A 23505-nucleotide genomic window follows, 5' to 3' on the forward strand; every position below is an offset into this window, starting at 1 on the left:
ACTAATTCGAAAAAATCCATGCTTTCTACTAATATTCTACCATTACGGTCACCTGGGATCGGACCCCACATGTAATGGTGGGCATTAAAATCACGGCGACCTCTTGAATCTCATTTTAGGACATCTCATGAAAGTAAAATATGCAAAAAGATCTTATGGAAATATTTTTCCGAACGAATCCGAGCTTTTTTTATTATCTAATCTAATCTATCTAATCTAATTATTATTTAACAGTAAAAAATCGAGTTTTGATATTTCTCAAAAAAAAATCGAGTTTTAGCTCTCCTTTCAATTTTTTATTTTATTTTTATCGACTTTTGTTAATCGGGTCATCAATTATTAATATAGCAATCAATAAAAAGGTACACCGAAAAAATTAGATACATAGATATAAAGGGAAAACACACAACTTCATTTAGATAGTTTTATTAAAAAGGAGGATCAGTACAAAATCAATATATCACAAAAAATAAACAAAGAAGAACTTAACTATTTACAAGTAATAAGTTATATTAAACTATTCCATAAATAATTAATTAATAAATAATCTTAAAACTAAGAAAAGAATTGGAATTTAATTTAAATCTAACTGTAAAACAATAATTCCTTAACTTTAAAATCGACCTAATATCTTTGCGTTATTTGCCTGATCCAGTCCAGATAGTAGCCAACTTTAACATAAACGCCAGGAACTCCGGTCTGACCACATCCGATACCCCAACTTACTAGACCTACTACTTGCCAAGTGCCACCCCTTTCGCATACCATTGGACCACCACCGTCACCTTTACATGCGTCTTTTCCTTCTTCTCCACCAGCGCATATAAATCCAGGATGGAGCTTGAAGTCGTAGCTGAAACAAATCAATAATTAATACAAATGATCTTTAAACGATCAATAATGTGGAGGAATAGTTATTTATTTTAGTATAATGAAAAAAAAAAACGTATAATGAATTTAGAAATATATTACCGCGTAAAACTTAGCTTAGGAAACTATTCTATAAAATATTTGTTTTTTTTTGGCATAGAAGCCTCAAACAGAATATCCTAATACAATGCATATAGTCTAATTTACAATAGATGGAAAACAAATATGACAATTTTTAAAAAGAGGGTATAATTCTGATATGTCAAACTATTTATTTCTCATCAATCTTCGTTAAAAGCTAACTGAGCTAAACAACGTTAGATTCAAAAATTATTAAAAGTACTAAGAAATTGTCCAAAACGTAAAAATCTGTAACGCCAAGATAAATGAAGTAATATATTTGTATTTATTTCCAATTACTTTACCAAACATTGTATATAGACTTATTCCCTTTTTGCCATATCATTCTTAATTGTTTTTTTTTGTTCATCAATCTCAAACACGCAAGTACACGCCTTACCCCACGGTCTTCATTACTTTTTTGTTTCCACTTCACGTATTGAATTGGACACTCGAATTGTCATCGTTAAGACTCACATTGTCTCTTGAAAATTCTGATTATATTAGTTACTTCCTCCTTCCAGATATTTTTGTTCTCCCATTCCTATTATTTCTTTCTTTTAAATTTAAGCTCTTCTATATATTTTTCAATATTCTTTTCTATCAGTATTTAGGTTTACCTTTTTTCTTAAATTTTTCCGGTTAATATTGGTTTAGATATGTTTGCCTCTGGCAATCTTTGGATATACTGTAACCACCTTAGTCTTTGTGCTTTATGACTCCTAACATATTAGGTTTTTTATAAATCTCGAAATACGTATTTGTTCTTTTTTCCATTCTCCATACTATAGTTTTTCTCCAAATGTTTTCGTAAGGACCTTTATTTTTCACACTTGAACCAAGACTTGTTCTGATTTTTTCATGGTCCTAGTTTCACTGCGATATAAAACTATAAGCCTTATCATTGTATCGTATCTTTAGTCTTTTTAGTCCTCCAAAAATAGGGAATCGTAATGCAGTTAGACCAGATGATATCTCTGGGGAATGTGGACTGCTGTAGAAGAGACAGGAACAAGTTCTTTAACAGGTTTGTTTAATAGAATTATGCAAGTGGGACAAAAAATGTCAGACGAATGGAGAAGCCGAGTATTAAAACCTGTTTATAAAAACAAAGGAGATGTACAACAATGCTCAAACTACAGAGCCATAAATACTTAGTCATACCATGAAAATATGGGAGAAAAGAAATTGAAGAAACCAAAATATCTGAAAATCTGGCAACTGGTGGAAAAATGCAAGAATAAAGAACAAACGCTCATTGATCTTGAGAAAGCATATGATTCCTGAAGAGGTTCTGTGGTGGGCGTTCAGAAAGAAGTTGCCGGTGAGTATGTGCAGATTGTTAAAGATATGTATGTGGGAATAACTGCAGTGTTCTATAAAAAATTATACTGATAATTTTTCGACTGTTCTAACAACCATTCAAATTTCGTCATTTTGTGTCATGCGGAACAATTTCACCCAATCATGTCAACATTAGATTGATAATTGAATTCAGTGCAATTTTCAATCCCTATGACAACACGATCGAGTTTGACAACTTCATCCAAATAAATTTCAAAATGTCACGTTTCGGCAATGAGAATGTTCAAAGTATAAATGCGCTAATCAAAGAAAAAATTCCCAGAAATACAACCTACAGTCACAAATATATTTGGGGAATATTCATTAAATGTTTCGTTATGTTGAGTTATGATTTTTTTTTCGAAAAATTATCCGCCGAATATCCCTCGGACATTGATGAATGCCTCATAATTTCATGACAAATTTCTCAAGCTCGTTGCTTGGTAACAGCACTCAGCCTTCGGCTTCGTGCTGTTACCAAGGAACGAGCTTTCGATTGTCATGAAATTATCTCGTCTCTTATCAATGTCCTAGGGATATTACTACTGAAAATTCAATAAAATTGCCATAAGACCGGCTGTTATGTTTGGAACTGAATCTTGGTCAATTAAAAATAAAGAGGAACAACAAATGCATATGGCGGAAATGAGAACGCTTGGATGGATGCGTTGAGTGACAAAAAAGGATAAAATTGAGAATGAGTATATTAGAGTAGAAATATTGTTGTTAAGGTATGGAAAAGAACTATTGTTGAGGTTGTTTGGCCAAGTATAAGTGGTATTATATTTTTTAAAGTTATTTTTTATTTCCATTTTATTTTTTATGTTCCATGGAATAGATTTATTGTCGTTTCATTAATTTTTTATTTATTAACATTATTCGATGGAATAGAAGAAGGAAAGGAAGACCAACATTAGAATGGAGAGAAGTAATTAGAGGAATAATGAGAGATAGAGCCATAATATAAATGAGGATGAATGGACCGACCGAAAGAGGTGGAGATCGAAATACGGATGCCGCAGAGGCTGTAAAACCCCCAGTGGATATATAGAGTAGCACTGATTGATGCCAAAATTAAAGAGAATAATATAAGATAGAACGGGTATATTCAACGTCGTGACCTTCCAGGTTCCTGAAAGGGGTATTAAAGGAAGATGAGAGATGACCTTGGGAGACGCCTAGGCTGGAAATTGCCAATGCCTGATAATACAGTTATTATCATTAATTGCTCTTGTATCTACTCCTGGTTTGTCCATTCCATATATTAGTCCAAGAAACAAAATATTTCATTGTCTCTAAAGATAAATGATATAACACGTAACTCATTGCAAGTACTTGGGCTCTTGGATTAACAAGATTAATTCTGAACGAGAAATAAAAACCATAATTTCCCAAGCCATGTATATTTTTATTATACTAAAGCAATTTTTTTTCTGATTTATATCTCAATATGCAGATAAGATTTAAAATTATGAGATGTTTTATTATGAGATGTGTTAAATACTCATTTATGGAATCGAGACATAAACACTAAAGACTATAAATTATAACCTAAAAGTCTTCGAAATATAGAGACATTATCAAATTTTGAAAATACCTTGGATTACCAAAATTGTTAAATGAATTTTAACAACGAATAAATAAAGGGAAATCATATCGGTAATAAAAATAAGAAAAATCATTAAATGAAGAATATATTTGATTTGTGTACACTCGGTTAATTCTTACTCTTTATGGTAGTTTTTTATAAACTTTCTTCACTGCCTTTAATTCATGTTTGCTGTGAGAACTACAGGGTCAGCTCATGTAAAGAGCTAATGTTTTTGTTGATATATGAGTCAGGTTTTATTAACTTCATTCTGTCTGTCATGACCTGTTCGTGATTCTGTCATCTGTCATCTGTCTGTCTGATTCTGTCATGATATGTTCAAGAATAATATGGAACAACTTCAATAAAAATGGACCTCCTTGAAATACCGTAAACTTTTTGGTTTATTTACCATTTATATTAAGTTTGTTCACTACTTTTGGAGTGTGAAACGTTTTTGTTGACAAATAATAATTTTTACTAATATTTCTTTTCTTTCCAGTTAGTTAAAAGCTTTCTTATTAGTAAATAAAAAGGTCTACAGTGGGTCTACTTCTATTAGTAACTTTCTTCTTTAATTTCTAGTAATATGAAAATGTGTTCAGTTGTGCTACGTCTTCGTCTGATATTCACGAACTTTGTTGTATATCTCCTGAGATTAATATTTTTTAGATACACTGTAAATATTTTATAAGCTATATTGAAGAATACCATGCTCCTGCAGTTTTGACACATACTATTGTCTTTTTTTTTATAAATTCAGCATATTGTGGCTTTAGCTACTCCTTCGGTATGCTCAGTATCTCCTCATCACTCACAGTTGCTTCTTTTTTTATTTGTGTTATAGACATGTCTTCCTTGATGTCCCTTTTTTTAAAAAAATTATCCCTTGATATAAATTTCTGACTTATCTGTTTCGATAGAATTTTTCTGTACAGTATAAGTATATTAATAATTGGGAATTAAGCTTTCCTTTTGCAATAACTATCTATATAAAAGGGTAGGACGACAACTCACACTGTTTGTCCGGTACAATTACTCCTAGCGCCACCTAGGAAAGAAATCTAAACTACCAACTGACATTGTAATCGTATTTTGTTCTTGAAACGATACGACTGATTTATTGCTAATTCATTCTACAAATTATAATTCAAATGTTTTTTGAGTGTTTTGTGGTGGGGGTAGAATAGTTCATCGGCTCGGGACGTATGATATATATTTGGAAAGGAGAGGGGGTAGCGAATATTTTGAAACAGAAAAACACACATGGCGGTTTTGTTAAAAGTGCTTTACATCATATCGCCGTTGTTATTGGTCCGATTGGAGCGTGTGATGTGTTAAATGAAAGGGAAGAATATAACGAATATATTAAGAATAAAAAAACAAACAAGGCGACTACCAAAAGGGTACAGCATCGTCGTTAATAATGAACGTCTAGTGACATACGAGATAGCATAGGGCATTATGGATCAAATATATTTGATATAAAACAAATTTTGATTTATTGACTTAAAGTAGGCCTCTGGCTGAGTACAAAAAAAACAACTGATTAAATCCTAACAAGCGACATAGCCAATGAAAGAGGAGAATATAACGAATATATTAAGATGGAAAAAACAAACAAGGCGACTACCAAAAGGGCACTATACAGCATCTTCGTCATTAATAAACGGATAGAGACATATGAGATATCACATGGTACTATGAAGAATTGTTAACCTGAAGAAGCAAAATTACTAGTCTTTGATAAATTGGCTCTATTTATTTTTGCACCCTAAATGGTCATCAAAACTTGTGGTGATTTCTTTTCTCACAGTCGAAGGTTCTTCTCCACGTTATTGAGTGTGTACGAAGATGTGATAAAGAATTATCTTTTGTATCAATAATTTTGATACAAAATAACTTTCTTGATAATAAGTGTAAAGTGCAAAAAGATATTTTTAGTTTTGCCAAATTTACTCAAATCCTGTATTAATTCTAAAGTTTATTTTAATTTTTTAAATGCCTTAACTTTTTATAAAACAGAAATTTAACTTTGCTATTCCTAAGACTGTAAGACTTCCTCAATTATATCAAACTGTAAACTAAGGTCAAAATATATTTAGCCGACTTACCCCAATCTAGTTTGCTGTAACTGTCTCTGACAAATACCGCTATCAACTATCGGTACGTCCACTTCTTTAAGTATGTTCTGATATTTTCCGAAATCTCCAAAAGCATCTTTTCCCCATCCTGTTGTCCAACATCTGGCGCCGGTATAATCGTCTTGGGGATGAGGCAAACAGGCAGGACTAATATGTGGGCTTTTGGACCAATCGACGGGTTTGTCCATTCTCAAAATAGCGATATCGTTGTAGAGAGTACCAGCGTAGAATTCAGGATGAACGTGGACAGATACCACGTCTCGTTCTATGTAGGGGTAGAATTCTACGTCGTGGTTGACATCCCACTCTCCAAGACGTGCACGTAAATCAAATCCAGTGTATCTGTAAATAAATAAATATATTAATAAAAGATCCGGTAAAGGGTTAGGGTTTATTTAATTTTTAGTTTACCTTTAATATTAATTAAGAACTATATTATCCATATCAGGCAATTGCAGGCAGCTAATCGCAAAATTCATTGGTGGAGATAAATATTTATATGATATTTAATAAACTTCAAAAATCAACTTAAAAATTCACAAATTAGATAAGGAAATATACCAAGAAACAATATTTTTGTGTTTAATGGTGGTGTGTCGTTGAAAAGAAAATTAATAAAGTTAGAGCATAAACTAAAGCAGTGAATCGATGTAAAATCTTCAAAACGTCTAGGACGAATATAAATACTCTACAGTTCGAATTCAAACAGCGCAAATTCTCCTTTTTGAACCATTACAATTGCAATAGTGTCTAACTTTGTTGCTTCTCGGGGATATTTGGAATTTGGAATAAGGGCAAAATTATCAAGAAATATAGACAATCAGTTTTGAGAACTGAAGACGAGCAAGAGTCAAAAATATTAACAAAATAAAACGAAATAAAAAACAAGAATAATTCTTTCACATAAAAGTGAAAAGAGGAAAAGGCAAAAATATAAGACTCGAGCTTTTATTTCTACGTTCTAAGGAATAGCCATAAATAGCCATTGTTTGATAAAGAGATGAATTTTGTTGACAATCTTAATCCTAGGACCCCAAAAATACGCAAAAAAGTTGACTACCCCGGACTTTCCCTTAAAGCCCACCTCGCAGGGGAAGAAAAAGGAAAAAAATCGATTTATCAAGAATCTGTACGCAGTAGAAAAAACGTTTCAAACAAGAAATGTATCTGAGATCATTTTTAACAAAAATGTCTACTAACACTTTTTGTGGAGAATAAACCGTTCTCTCAGAAACAGCGCTTGAAGGGACCAGTGATTTTGTAAGCTATGCGGCAAAAAAAAACTCCACGGTAAAAATTCGGTATCTTTTGATTGGAGTGCTCTATCGACAAAGATCAAAATGATTTTTAAACATGAAAAGTAAAGCTTTTATATGAAATTTACGGTTTTAAGTTTTGACAACAAATATGGGGCATTTGAAATATGCCTGAAAATGCTAAATTTAAACTTCCGCATTACAAACGATCTAAACTATTTAAAACTGTTTCTTTCTAGTTACACAAGTACGTTTTTCGAAACTAACCATTTTCAGCTACAAACTCAAGCCAATTATGTCTTCGTAGAGGCATTTTCTGTTAAGTGCGATCGTTTGTAATGTAAACGTTTAAATTCTGCGTTTTTTAGACATATTTCAAAGGCTTCATATTTGTTGTCAAAAGACAAAATAGAAATTTCATGATATAGGGTTTGAATCCCATTGTTGTATTTACCCCTTTATAAAAACTGGCTTTATTTACAGCAAACTACAAATAGTGAATACGAAAGCTGCTCTATTTTACTTTAAAACGCATTTTTATTTTTGTCGATGAGACACTCTGATCAAAAGATATCGAATTTTTACCGTCGAATTGATACATATTTTATTTAAAATTAATGTCGCGCGCGTTACTTACATTCAAAATCACCGGTCGCTTCAATAGTTGATTCTGAGAGTATATTCTATACTACAAAAAAAAGGGCTAATAAACAATTTTGTTTTAAATTATCTCAGCTAGATTTTTTATTTGAAACATTTTGTACTAAAAACGCAAATATTAGATCAGTACCGATATTGAAGACAGTTTTATTCGAAAATCTGTGATAATAAAGTAATGATGTAAATTTATATAATAAAAGTAAAATATGATCTTAAATAAAAACTTTAGCTGCTGTTGAAAAGCCTTATCATTGTTACATTGCTGTAAATTTGAAATATTATGTTTATCACCCCCAACAACTTACGTTTTAACACAATGGGCAGCAGTAAGAATATGCAAAGGATCTATCAATGTTCCACCACAAACGTATACACTTTCCTTTGAATCTTTCTTCAGAATAGCAACTTGCCAGGGATATTCTCCAAATTCGCTGTCGCCATCTATATAGACGGGGTTCTTAATACGGCCGTTAATACCTTGGGAATGTCTGGTACCACATTGCCTGTTTGGATGAGGTACTTGCGGACGTAATGGACGCTTGCAGCATACGTGCCTTGGACCGCAGGTTTGTGGACGACCTACTAAGTTATTGCCTCCGTAGAACTGCCTCTGAAATAATGAAAGGACAAACGTAAATAAAACTATGATAAGCGATTTCAAATATAGATAGTAGATCGTATTATAGACATATACACAATGGTATACATACAATATTTATAAAATGACGAAAGTTCATAAAATTTTAAAGAATGTATAATTATTATAATCTGATAATTATCAGTCATTAATATTAAAATGTTGGGAATTAAATCTATAAATATGTTTACCTTCGAAAGTTTTTTATCATTTTCAGATTCCCTAACATCTCTTCGTTTCCGATTTGTAGGAAAGCGGATAGGATTAGAAGAAGTGTTATCAATATTTAAGTTTTTTCCTACACGAAATCTTCGAGAATTTTGAAATTCGGCATTATTTTCTTCGCCATACGCTTCAGCACCACGACTAGCTTGATTTTGGTATTGTTGTAATACGCTATTTCCTTCAACAAATTCATTGCTACTCCCAATATTTTTTCCATAAAGTGGTCCTGGGTAATATTCCCCTCCACCGTAATTTAAAGGGTTGTCAAAATAAGAACCTGGTATGGGTCCTTCATATGTATTGGGATATTGTTCCGGAAACGAGTTGTGAAGGTTGTGAGGACCTCCATCGTGAGGTCCTTCAAAAATTGGAGGACCATGCACTGCAGGATAGTGAGGTTCAAACTCATGAGGGTGCTCACGATATACCTCATGAGGACTTTGAATATATTGAGGATAATGGCTATGATGAGGGTAATGGTTGCCTTTATGAACATGATAGTGCTTGTGTTTGTTAAATATAACAGCTTTTTTGTAATTAAAAAAATCAGAAAACTTATGAATGAGATAGTCGTTAGGTGTTACATGTAAGTTAACAAAAGGCTTGATTTCTTTATTGCCGTAATCATCCTTAGTTACTTGAATCGACACAAGAGGGTTCACTGAAACTAAGCCAAGATTTATCCCGGGTTGCCCAATCGGATAAGGATTAGAGAAAGGCGTGGGACCATAAGGATTCACAGGATACACACCGCCTCCTTGTTGTGGTAAACCGAACGAAACTCCGAATGTTGGTTTTATTTTCTTCATATCCAAATTTCCAAGAGAACCATAATTGCCCTGGCGCTGTAACAACGTTGCCGGATTAACTGGCGTATTTAAGAATATCTAAACATCCTACACCCTATGTGTTAAATGATACAATGCTATTATAATTTTTAGTTGATATTAACATTGAGGCGGTGGTTTTCCCATGAACTCCTTTCCGATTGGTTAAGAATTTTATCTGTAAATTGGTAAACATGAGCTTAATGACAGTAATTATCTACAAAAATAAATGTTTAGCAAACAGTTACGCAATGTTAGCAAAAAATATATAAAAGGAAAATTTAGGTACCCAAGAAGATAAAAAAATATTAATATTATTAAATATAACATGTATTAATCGATTACTACATGTTAGATATTATGTATTGTTACATTAATTAAAAAAAAAAGTAAATGTGACTTACAGCTTCTGGTTTACCGTCTCCTCCATTCACTTTGGCATCTACTTCAGAAGTATCTCGTTTGCTGATCCTCTTACTCTCCTCCGTAACTTCAGTTATATTTGCTCCACTTAATCCGGTGTCCTTGTTAACTATTACTACGGTCATCGTACCATTTCCATCTGTGATAACTCTTTCTTCATCGCTAAGTGCCTCGATATCGGATTTCAGATTTCTAGGATCAAGAGGTAAATACAAATCATCTTTCCTTCCAATAACGTCATGAGAAGGACATTGATCGTAAGGTACGCAGATACAATCATAATTCTCAGCTCTTGCTGATTCAACTCCTTGATATTTATCAGCATAATTGGCTTGAAGATAGTTATTATTAACTGAATTAAGGTTTAACTCTTTTTTATACAATCCTGTTGATCCATACGAACCTACAGAGGCTCCAAAACTTTCGTATCCTTGATCTTGATAATTTTCGGTAATAGGTTTAACTCCATAATTTGCAATAGGTTGACCACCATAGGAAGCTTGACTAAATCCATTTGTAGAACCAAAAGTGTTAGATGCTAGAAAACCGTTGCTAGATCCAAAATTACCAAGTCCGGCTGTGGTTGACGCACTGATAGGTATAGAAGGTTTAAAGGAATTGTATGTTCCACTGGAACCAAATGAGTTAGTACCAAAAGTTCCAGAAGATAAATCTGAGGTAGTTACAGCTGCCGCAGCAAGAGGAGCTGGGTTGACTACTACTGGCTTGTTGTTGTCAAGGTTATGGTGGTAATGATGATGAACGTGTTCTACGGTACCTATTATGAAAAAACAGGGAATAGATATTTTAATAATCTTCATTACGAATTAAATATTAATTTTTTAAATCAGCCACATATAAATATATTTTCATATATATTTTCTTACCTTTAGCAGCTGATGAAGATCCTAATGCACCAGCGTGTCCCCCTTGAGCATTAACAGTTATTTCCACTCTTTTATCTTTATGTGTTCCAAACTGACTGGCTCCTTGTTCAAATTTGTAAGGAATCTCAGGTTCTATAGGTTGCACAAACTCAAGACCAGGAGCAAAGCTTGGCGGCTTGCTAAAATATTCTCCTGCTTCATACACTTCACCATTAAGTCCTGGCTTACCATAAAAGGGTTTTGAAGGTGGACCACCAAATTGACGGCGAGGTGGTTTACCTGGTTGTATGTAGGTAGGTGGTGGACCGAATTTGTTTGGTGATATGCTGGAAGGCGGGAATTTTCCGGAAGGAGGTAAGGGACGACTTGGATAGTGAAGGGGTTTTGGGGGACCATATCCTACACCACGGTGTCCTTTAATAGGAATGGTTGCAATGGGTTTACCCACAGGGTTTATGGAGACGGGTTGGGCGTATATAAGTTCTTCAGGAGAGTAGAATGGTCTCTTTTCCTCCACACCGTCGCACTAAAAAATGAAAAGAGCGTATTATATAAAGAAAAAAGACAAAATATCAAGATATAATTTTTACAATATACTTTGATAGTATTTTACTTATTTCTGTGTTTTATTTTTGGGGCTCTAATACTTTATTTTAAGATTATATCCTCCTTCTAGTATATTTCTATTAGTTTTACTTATATCTAACTTAAATGTTAGTTATTAAAATTATCGATAAATCTATTAAAATTGAAATGCGGCAAAAATCGATATATTGTGAGGGCTTAATTATCTCAAAAGTTTCAAGGCTTATTTCAGACTGCAAACAATTACTGAATGGATAGGGAGGAAGCAAAATTGCTATCCAAATAATGGTATAACTAAACCGACAGCCTTTAAAAAAAAAAGAAAATTAAAATTAAAATACAAACCTGCATAAGTCCCAAAGCACATAACCTATCCTTGATAACATTTCTGGCTTCGGAATCGTCCCCCTTTTGCAAAGCTTCTTGTACATTAGGGTCGCTATAAACCTCATCAAAACCATCTATGGCTCTACCTTTCTTCGTAGAGCTAAGGATTTCGTCTATTACAAGTTCTGCTTCTGTACTGTTTGCTTTGATGTCTTCTGTATATTCAGAAGGTTCAGCAATTAGAATTTCCTCATCTTGTAAAAATGTGGGATTTAAAGACCTGGGCACAGTTTCTGGAAGTGGCTCATTGGAAGCTTTTTGTGGAGTTTCATTTTTGTCGTTTGAGCCCCAAGACCATGAAGCTTCTTCTGCTGTTGTATGATGTAACACATAAAGTGCCAATAAGGCTAGAAGTAGTCTCATTTCTGAAATAAAATACAAACGCTTTATTATTTTTCAAAAGTTTCGGCTAATTGCTATTACCAATGAACACATTGCTATATAGTAAAAATTAGACTACAATACATGTTATACTATTAGTATCTAAAACTAAATTAATAGATAAATAACAAATTCCTTCAGAATAATGATTTATGTGGTTTTTTCTATGAAAGATGCAAGCAGTCTACAGACGCACTTATAGCATCGCAACTTAAAAATACATTTTTAAAATTAATACAAGTTAATGTAATAAGACTTCAGTTCGAAACGTCCTGCAATTATTCCACGTCTTCTTTCGCATCATAAAATTGTACATTTAGAATCTGTAATAACACACATGTGAGGAAACTTTACGTTTACAGAATATTACAATTATATATGCACATATGTATGTATTATGTTACTCAGTGATAATGAAGCTGAGCATATAATCAAAACTGGTGCTATCCAGATATTGTTTGCAAAATTATTTCGGGGATCTTTCATCGTTAAAATAAAAAAGTATTTAAAAAAGGAAGGATTTTCGTTTGAAGTTTTAATAATAATAGAGAGTAGACTTTGATGTTACAAAACTCTTTCTAGTATTATCTATATAATATCATTAGAAATTATCAAATATATCGGAGAATATAATCAACGGTTATTAAAAAGGAATTTATAGCAAATAGGGCCACAAGGCCAATGGTATATTCACATTAAGAATAATTCAAGGAAAAGCTTACGAATATGACAATGAACTACATAATAATGTGCATTGACTTAAAACAAACATTATAGAACCCATATTAGACCTGTAACAACATACAAATGTGATATCTGGATTATGATACAAAATGATGAAGAACAACTACTGAGAAAATGATGAAGAACTGAGAGATATATGGTCCACGATGATATGTGGAGAATAAGATGAACTAACGAGATTAGTTGGTTTAATGAAGGACATGATATTGTAGAAGACAAAAAAGTAACTAGGATAGTGGAATTGAAACTAACAGGCATAGAAAAGAAAGAAAACCTCAGGACTAGATGTTTGGACGATGTGAAGAATTACTTGAGAATTATAAATGTAAGAGGATGGAGGAGAATACAAGAGAGATCTGAATGAAAGAAAAAACCAGACAGGTAAAGACTTACGTAGGGTCATTAATCCAGAGGAAGTAAAAGAAGTACAAGTTCAGGCACTCTTCACCGTGAGTGAAAATTTTTTCAACTATTCTTTATGCCACATATAACAATAACGACACTTCAAAAACTCAACCAAGAGTCATTCGATATATTAAGGTCCTATATACGCAGTAAGTGTTTCAAACGATAAGGATAACTATCGGTTTGTAACTTGATATTGATATCATGAAATGCTTAAAATTGACTGACAAATTATGACCGAGGAGAAAAGCATACAAAATCATAATATGAAAAGAAAACCCAGATAAATTTTTAATTTAAAAATAATTAAAATGTGGGAAAATCTCGTAACTGAGATGATAATTTTAGCATAACTATTACAACTAACTACTATGTTTTAATAGACATAAACCATAATTTTAATTATATAAAAACATAAAGGATGATAATTATATAACAAGTTTCGCAAATTTTCGCAATTTAGCTAAACAAAACACATAAAATATGACCAAAAGAAAGCTCGTGGGTACAGACTGGTATAAAGTAAAAGTTGTCTTTATGCGTCATGCTTTACTATATTTTGGCGCCTACTAGACCATCACATAACGGCCATTGGTGTGATATTTTCACTCGCCATAACACGCATGAAATCATTGAAAATATACGGAAATTTTGGAGAAATCTTTACATAATCCAATCCAAATAATTGCACTGTTTATTGCAATTAAAGAGACATTCATTTAGCTGATAAAATAATGTTTTTTGATTGTATCTAATGTTTGGAAACGGGTAGCAAAGACAAGGATTATAGCTGTGTTTTCACTATTAGCTAAAATATTGACACTGCATGCCAGGCTAAAATGTTATGTTCTTAATTTCTTACATTTAAAAAAATGCCACTATCAAATTTTTATAGACTCCATGACATATATCGCTATCCTGGAACTGTGTAGATGATGCTGCTGCCACATCCTCGATTCATAACGCCGATTTAACAGAAAACATAGGCGTCAAACGGTTAATGGATTGTCCACAGTTGAAAAAAAAATCGACAGTACAAATATATAGGAAAGGTTTGCAACAATGGATTTATTTAAGTAAAATAGTGTAAACATTATTAAACAGATAACTATTTGTACTTATCCAATATGCACTAAGTATTCAGATAGTCTAAGTCTACAACACATCCTAACCGAATGCCAAGTATAAGTACAAGAAGAAAAACGTGCAATTTTCTACCAATGCTTAAAGTGCCTAAAAGTAAACTGCAACTATTCACTAGTGGTATGTTTAGTTAAAAAACTAAGCGCCTTGAAAATAAATAAATAAAACTCATAATACTCTTGGAAAATTTAAAAAAAATGTTAATATAGTGACGAACATGTAAAATCCAAACAAGTGTCAACATTTTCAATTATATGCAGATGGCATACCAATTATCATCATTCATCCGTAATATTTAATACATAACCATTTACGTCAAAACAGAAAATAGTCATTTATCACTAGATAATTTTATTTTTTTGGGTGTTTTTTTGTCGCTTGTTTTAAGAGCATCTAACAGTTTCTTTAGTCTCAAGTGTTTGAGTCTCAATTCTACCCTATTAGTTTAAGGACTATCCCCGATGATTGATAATTGGTCTATTTTTATTTTAAATTTTCATTTAATTCTACAATATCAGTAACTTTTGTAATTTTTTTGGGTTGTGACAGCGGGCTTCATCAGAATTTTTCTGTCGCATAACATACCACCCGCTTCCTTCCACTTCATCCATCCAGCCCTAACCCTACTGCTGCATCTCCATCTATTTCTCCATTACTCTGTAGATAATACTGATTTTAGACACTTAAAACTATTACTTTTCACAGTTTCCTCAACTAAAGTTAACATTATATTTGTAGTAATTCCATTTTTAAATGAACATTCCAAATAATCTGTTTTTGTCCTACTAAGATTTAAACATTTTTTCTCAAGAGCTTATCTCCACTGTTCGATTTTTTGCTCGGTTTCAGTGTTTGTTCTAAATCCCTTTCAGATTTTTCCTCATGAAGCTTCTAATGACTCCTGGATAACAAAATACTGGGTGCGCTAAAATTTTAAATTATTTTTGATCGTACAGGGTCAGTCGGAACAAGGGAATGAACCAAAGTTTTGTTTTTTTAACGGAACATCCTGTATATTTAAGCATTTTCGAATATATTTTTTTAAATATGGAGAATTTGTGAGGTTTTATAGGCCTAAAGTTAACAATTTTTGAAATATTTACACTTTTAATGAGAAAAATGCTATTATTTAAAGGGATGTAGATAAAGTTTTCAAAGTAATAAAAACGTAAATGATATGTCAAAATGTTTATAATGTAGTGGTATTTTTAAATGATTTAATATCTTTGATATCTATCCTTACAATATACAGTATGATCACTATTTTCAAAAACTTTTCTCATTTTTTTTAATGGAAAAACTTTTATATTAGTATTGCATTTTGTAGGAAATATTACAATCCTTTTGGTATAAGGTTGTATATACCTAGAATGATTCATTTTGTAGATATTTAGAAAAGAACTATAGCTTTTATGTTTTTTCGTATTTTTTAATAAACTTTTTATTGCAAAACTAATAATTATAGTCTGATTATAATTCATAAAAATATCCAAGATCAATATATCCAAAATTAAGGTATCCCATATATTAAAATATCCAAGATTAAATAAAAACGTAATTAACGGATAAAATAAAAACGTATGGTAATATAACTTAGTTGAATTTAATATCTTATATTGTTAAAATTAAGAGTAACGACTGTGTGACAGGAGTTAACAAAAATGAAATTTAAAGAAGAATAAATTTTTGTATGTGGGCAAAAGAAGTCAAAATGTAAATTTTTTGGAAAATATATTATTTTCTGTTGAATCGACATTTCGTGAATAGAGATTATTGCCATTAGTACTCCGATAAAAATCTTCAACTATTTCGATTCACGTCCCAAAACAGGTGGTCGTTGAATGTTTGAGGAGGCATTGTTGGATCATACGTTATCGGACCTTACTTCATCGACCAAACGGTCAGTGGCAATGAGTATCGTAGGTTTTTAACAGACGAGTTATCTGGCTAGTTAGAGGAGGTTTTCTTGGAAATTAGACGAAACATGTGGTTTTAACACGACGCAGCACCGCCGCATCGTACAAAAAATGTTTAGACCTGTGCTAAATAATAACTACAGCGACAGTTGGATTTGATACAGTGGTACTGAGAAATGGCCTCAAGATCTTCAGGACTAACTCCATTGGACTAGTTGTTTTTGGTACATCAAGAATATAGTATACAACGACGAACCCACAACACGGGATAATATGAAAATTCGTATACAAAATGCCTTTGCCAGCGTTGGATCTGAAATGCTACAAGACGTTCGACCGTCCTTTTTTAATCGTATACGACTGACTTGAAGATAATAAGCAACACTTTTAACATTTATTAGTTAAATATTATTTTTTACCTAATTTTTACTACGTTTTATCCCTGATATTTTGATTTATCTTAGATTAGGTTTATAAAATTAGGTTATAATGTTTGTTTGTTATATATTAGTTGTAATATAATATCTACAAAATTAAACACTCAAGGTACACACAACCTCATATCAAAGGAAAGGCTGAAATATTTTCTATAAAATACAATACTAATATATAGCGTGTTCCATTTGAAAAAATGTGAAAATTTTTAATTTGAAAATAGTGATAACAAAGTGAAAATATGATGTAACACATAAAGTGCCAATAAGGCTAGAAGTAGTCTCATTTCTGAAATAAAATACAAACGCTTTATTATTTTTCAAAAGTTTCGGCTAATTGCTATTACCAATGAACACATTGCTATATAGTAAAAATTAGACTACAATACATGTTATACTATTAGTATCTAAAACTAAATTAATAGATAAATAACAAATTCCTTCAGAATAATGATTTATGTGGTTTTTTCTATGAAAGATGCAAGCAGTCTACAGACGCACTTATAGCATCGCAACTTAAAAATACATTTTTAAAATTAATACAAGTTAATGTAATAAGACTTCAGTTCGAAACGTCCTGCAATTATTCCACGTCTTCTTTCGCATCATAAAATTGTACATTTAGAATCTGTAATAACACACATGTGAGGAAACTTTACGTTTACAGAATATTACAATTATATATGCACATATGTATGTATTATGTTACTCAGTGATAATGAAGCTGAGCATATAATCAAAACTGGTGCTATCCAGATATTGTTTGCAAAATTATTTCGGGGATCTTTCATCGTTAAAATAAAAAAGTATTTAAAAAAGGAAGGATTTTCGTTTGAAGTTTTAATAATAATAGAGAGTAGACTTTGATGTTACAAAACTCTTTCTAGTATTATCTATATAATATCATTAGAAATTATCAAATATATCGGAGAATATAATCAACGGTTATTAAAAAGGAATTTATAGCAAATAGGGCCACAAGGCCAATGGTATATTCACATTAAGAATAATTCAAGGAAAAGCTTACGAATATGACAATGAACTACATAATAATGTGCATTGACTTAAAACAAACATTATAGAACCCATATTAGACCTGTAACAACATACAAATGTGATATCTGGATTATGATACAAAATGATGAAGAACAACTACTGAGAAAATGATGAAGAACTGAGAGATATATGGTCCACGATGATATGTGGAGAATAAGATGAACTAACGAGATTAGTTGGTTTAATGAAGGACATGATATTGTAGAAGACAAAAAAGTAACTAGGATAGTGGAATTGAAACTAACAGGCATAGAAAAGAAAGAAAACCTCAGGACTAGATGTTTGGACGATGTGAAGAATTACTTGAGAATTATAAATGTAAGAGGATGGAGGAGAATACAAGAGAGATCTGAATGAAAGAAAAAACCAGACAGGTAAAGACTTACGTAGGGTCATTAATCCAGAGGAAGTAAAAGAAGTACAAGTTCAGGCACTCTTCACCGTGAGTGAAAATTTTTTCAACTATTCTTTATGCCACATATAACAATAACGACACTTCAAAAACTCAACCAAGAGTCATTCGATATATTAAGGTCCTATATACGCAGTAAGTGTTTCAAACGATAAGGATAACTATCGGTTTGTAACTTGATATTGATATCATGAAATGCTTAAAATTGACTGACAAATTATGACCGAGGAGAAAAGCATACAAAATCATAATATGAAAAGAAAACCCAGATAAATTTTTAATTTAAAAATAATTAAAATGTGGGAAAATCTCGTAACTGAGATGATAATTTTAGCATAACTATTACAACTAACTACTATGTTTTAATAGACATAAACCATAATTTTAATTATATAAAAACATAAAGGATGATAATTATATAACAAGTTTCGCAAATTTTCGCAATTTAGCTAAACAAAACACATACAATATGACCAAAAGAAAGCTCGTGGGTACAGACTGGTATAAAGTAAAAGTTGTCTTTATGCGTCATGCTTTACTATATTTTGGCGCCTACTAGACCATCACATAACGGCCATTGGTGTGATATTTTCACTCGCCATAACACGCATGAAATCATTGAAAATATACGGAAATTTTGGAGAAATCTTTACATAATCCAATCCAAATAATTGCACTGTTTATTGCAATTAAAGAGACATTCATTTAGCTGATAAAATAATGTTTTTTGATTGTATCTAATGTTTGGAAACGGGTAGCAAAGACAAGGATTATAGCTGTGTTTTCACTATTAGCTAAAATATTGACACTGCATGCCAGGCTAAAATGTTATGTTCTTAATTTCTTACATTTAAAAAAATGCCACTATCAAATTTTTATAGACTCCATGACATATATCGCTATCCTGGAACTGTGTAGATGATGCTGCTGCCACATCCTCGATTTATAACGCCGATTTAACAGAAAACATAGGCGTCAAACGGTTAATGGATTGTCCACAGTTGAAAAAAAAATCGACAGTACAAATATATAGGAAAGGTTTGCAACAATGGATTTATTTAAGTAAAATAGTGTAAACATTATTAAACAGATAACTATTTGTACTTATCCAATATGCACTAAGTATTCAGATAGTCTAAGTCTACAACACATCCTAACCGAATGCCAAGTATAAGTACAAGAAGAAAAACGTGCAATTTTCTACCAATGCTTAAAGTGCCTAAAAGTAAACTGCAACTATTCACTAGTGGTATGTTTAGTTAAAAAACTAAGCGCCTTGAAAATAAATAAATAAAACTCATAATACTCTTGGAAAATTTAAAAAAAATGTTAATATAGTGACGAACATGTAAAATCCAAACAAGTGTCAACATTTTCAATTATATGCAGATGGCATACCAATTATCATCATTCATCCGTAATATTTAATACATAACCATTTACGTCAAAACAGAAAATAGTCATTTATCACTAGATAATTTTATTTTTTTGGGTGTTTTTTTGTCGCTTGTTTTAAGAGCATCTAACAGTTTCTTTAGTCTCAAGTGTTTGAGTCTCAATTCTACCCTATTAGTTTAAGGACTATCCCCGATGATTGATAATTGGTCTATTTTTATTTTAAATTTTCATTTAATTCTACAATATCAGTAACTTTTGTAATTTTTTTGGGTTGTGACAGCGGGCTTCATCAGAATTTTTCTGTCGCATAACATACCACCCGCTTCCTTCCACTTCATCCATCCAGCCCTAACCCTACTGCTGCATCTCCATCTATTTCTCCATTACTCTGTAGATAATACTGATTTTAGACACTTAAAACTATTACTTTTCACAGTTTCCTCAACTAAAGTTAACATTATATTTGTAGTAATTCCATTTTTAAATGAACATTCCAAATAATCTGTTTTTGTCCTACTAAGATTTAAACATTTTTTCTCAAGAGCTTATCTCCACTGTTCGATTTTTTGCTCGGTTTCAGTGTTTGTTCTAAATCCCTTTCAGATTTTTCCTCATGAAGCTTCTAATGACTCCTGGATAACAAAATACTGGGTGCGCTAAAATTTTAAATTATTTTTGATCGTACAGGGTCAGTCGGAACAAGGGAATGAACCAAAGTTTTGTTTTTTTAACGGAACATCCTGTATATTTAAGCATTTTCGAATATATTTTTTTAAATATGGAGAATTTGTGAGGTTTTATAGGCCTAAAGTTAACAATTTTTGAAATATTTACACTTTTAATGAGAAAAATGCTATTATTTAAAGGGATGTAGATAAAGTTTTCAAAGTAATAAAAACGTAAATGATATGTCAAAATGTTTATAATGTAGTGGTATTTTTAAATGATTTAATATCTTTGATATCTATCCTTACAATATACAGTATGATCACTATTTTCAAAAACTTTTCTCATTTTTTTTAATGGAAAAACTTTTATATTAGTATTGCATTTTGTAGGAAATATTACAATCCTTTTGGTATAAGGTTGTATATACCTAGAATGATTCATTTTGTAGATATTTAGAAAAGAACTATAGCTTTTATGTTTTTTCGTATTTTTTAATAAACTTTTTATTGCAAAACTAATAATTATAGTCTGATTATAATTCATAAAAATATCCAAGATCAATATATCCAAAATTAAGGTATCCCATATATTAAAATATCCAAGATTAAATAAAAACGTAATTAACGGATAAAATAAAAACGTATGGTAATATAACTTAGTTGAATTTAATATCTTATATTGTTAAAATTAAGAGTAACGACTGTGTGACAGGAGTTAACAAAAATGAAATTTAAAGAAGAATAAATTTTTGTATGTGGGCAAAAGAAGTCAAAATGTAAATTTTTTGGAAAATATATTATTTTCTGTTGAATCGACATTTCGTGAATAGAGATTATTGCCATTAGTACTCCGATAAAAATCTTCAACTATTTCGATTCACGTCCCAAAACAGGTGGTCGTTGAATGTTTGAGGAGGCATTGTTGGATCATACGTTATCGGACCTTACTTCATCGACCAAACGGTCAGTGGCAATGAGTATCGTAGGTTTTTAACAGACGAGTTATCTGGCTAGTTAGAGGAGGTTTTCTTGGAAATTAGACGAAACATGTGGTTTTAACACGACGCAGCACCGCCGCATCGTACAAAAAATGTTTAGACCTGTGCTAAATAATAACTACAGCGACAGTTGGATTTGATACAGTGGTACTGAGAAATGGCCTCAAGATCTTCAGGACTAACTCCATTGGACTAGTTGTTTTTGGTACATCAAGAATATAGTATACAACGACGAACCCACAACACGGGATAATATGAAAATTCGTATACAAAATGCCTTTGCCAGCGTTGGATCTGAAATGCTACAAGACGTTCGACCGTCCTTTTTTAATCGTATACGACTGACTTGAAGATAATAAGCAACACTTTTAACATTTATTAGTTAAATATTATTTTTTACCTAATTTTTACTACGTTTTATCCCTGATATTTTGATTTATCTTAGATTAGGTTTATAAAATTAGGTTATAATGTTTGTTTGTTATATATTAGTTGTAATATAATATCTACAAAATTAAACACTCAAGGTACACACAACCTCATATCAAAGGAAAGGCTGAAATATTTTCTATAAAATACAATACTAATATATAGCGTGTTCCATTTGAAAAAATGTGAAAATTTTTAATTTGAAAATAGTGATAACACTGTATATTGTATGGATATATGTCAAAGATATTAAAGTATTTAAAAATGACACTACTAGAGCAGCTTTGACATGTCATTTACATTTTTATTACTTTCAAAAACACACCACATCGGTTGAAATCTTAACATTTTTCTCAATAAAAGTGCAAATATTTTGAAAATTATTAACTTTAATCCTATAAAATATTATACAAACGCTTCATATTTTTAAAAAATATATTCAGAAATGCTTTAATATAAAGGGTGTTCCATTTAAAAAACACAACTTTGATTCATTTTGTTGTTTTCACTGACCCTGTATAATCGTAAATCATTTTAAATTATATCTTTGATATACATCAGTTTTGTTATAAACATGTTCTATATACTCCATAATTTAGCCGTAATAAAAAAAAGCTAGCGTTTTGGCGCACCCTGTATATTACAGTTTTTTTTTTTCGAAAAAGCAAAATAATATTAATGTAAATATTTTGTAAAATAATTAAACAATTTGTTCCAAAGTTTTTTGTTTTCAAATGTTTGTAAAATCTTTATTAAAAGGGATTTTTAGGTAGCTTCAATTAGAAATGACATTGTGTGTAAATACTTTATCCATTTAGAAACTAATTTAATTTTTATTTACTTTTCTACAGAATCATAAAAATGCTATAAATTCAAACAAGAAGATTGCTAGATTGCATAGACCACATCATAGTGTTCTTGCTGATGTTAATGAACCTGGCTTTGCGACCGTGACCGTGTCTTATAAAGTAGAAAGTAAATTTGAGATGCAACATTAAACCGATTACAAAAATATACTCTAATTGAATTGTTTCATATCAAAAGAACACCATAAAAAACTAGAAGGAGTTTACTTTATCACGAACTTTCACTAATTGTTTCTCAGACTAACTACTGTTTGGTGAATAATTACAATACGTATTGTTGTGCAATTAGGCAAATTTAATGTTTTATTGAGATGCTTCGCAAACTTACACCGTCAGTGTCGTAGTAACATCTAAAGTAAAAAAAGAAGAACAGAGGTATATATTTATTTATTTATATTTCTTTTATAAAGAAATAAAATGTAAAACCAAGAAAGTGCTTTCAAATAATTGTACAGCAAATAAACAGGAATTTTAAAGCTATTTTCATGTTGAATCTTAATACATTAATGTTTTGTATTTTGAGAACGATTTCCAAAGTGAAAATCGAAACGTCAAAATAAAGTAAAAATAGTAAATAAATAGGAACTTACGAACTATACGAAACTAGGAAATAATAGGACCTATTGTGAAAGGACCAAAGTATACTTACCAATTATACTTAAAAATTAGCGCTACGTGCAAAAGTAGCAGGAAAACACGAAG

General features: G+C 31.3%; 1 protein-coding gene across 2 annotated transcripts in view; it reads right to left on the reverse strand.

Moving 5' to 3' along the window:
- Window positions 1-410: 410 nt before the first annotated feature.
- Window positions 411-23505, reverse strand: part of LOC140437097 (uncharacterized) — a 28566-nt gene continuing 5471 nt past the window's right edge. The window contains exons 2-8 of one of the 2 annotated variants that reach the window (XM_072526417.1): window positions 11912-12318; window positions 10982-11507; window positions 10076-10872; window positions 8811-9689; window positions 8288-8592; window positions 6037-6408; window positions 411-853 (exon numbers count right to left, since the gene is read on the reverse strand). In XM_072526417.1, coding sequence (XP_072382518.1) covers window positions 625-853; window positions 6037-6408; window positions 8288-8592; window positions 8811-9689; window positions 10076-10872; window positions 10982-11507; window positions 11912-12316 — 3513 coding nt within the window. In that variant the 5' untranslated portion in view covers window positions 12317-12318 and the 3' untranslated portion in view covers window positions 411-624. The remainder of the gene's footprint in view (window positions 854-6036; window positions 6409-8287; window positions 8593-8810; window positions 9690-10075; window positions 10873-10981; window positions 11508-11911; window positions 12319-23505) is intronic. The other variant, XM_072526418.1, reaches the window with a different exon arrangement.

The sequence above is a fragment of the Diabrotica undecimpunctata genome, chromosome 3 (genome assembly GCF_040954645.1).
Source record: "Diabrotica undecimpunctata isolate CICGRU chromosome 3, icDiaUnde3, whole genome shotgun sequence".
Lineage (NCBI taxonomy): Eukaryota > Metazoa > Arthropoda > Insecta > Coleoptera > Chrysomelidae > Diabrotica > Diabrotica undecimpunctata.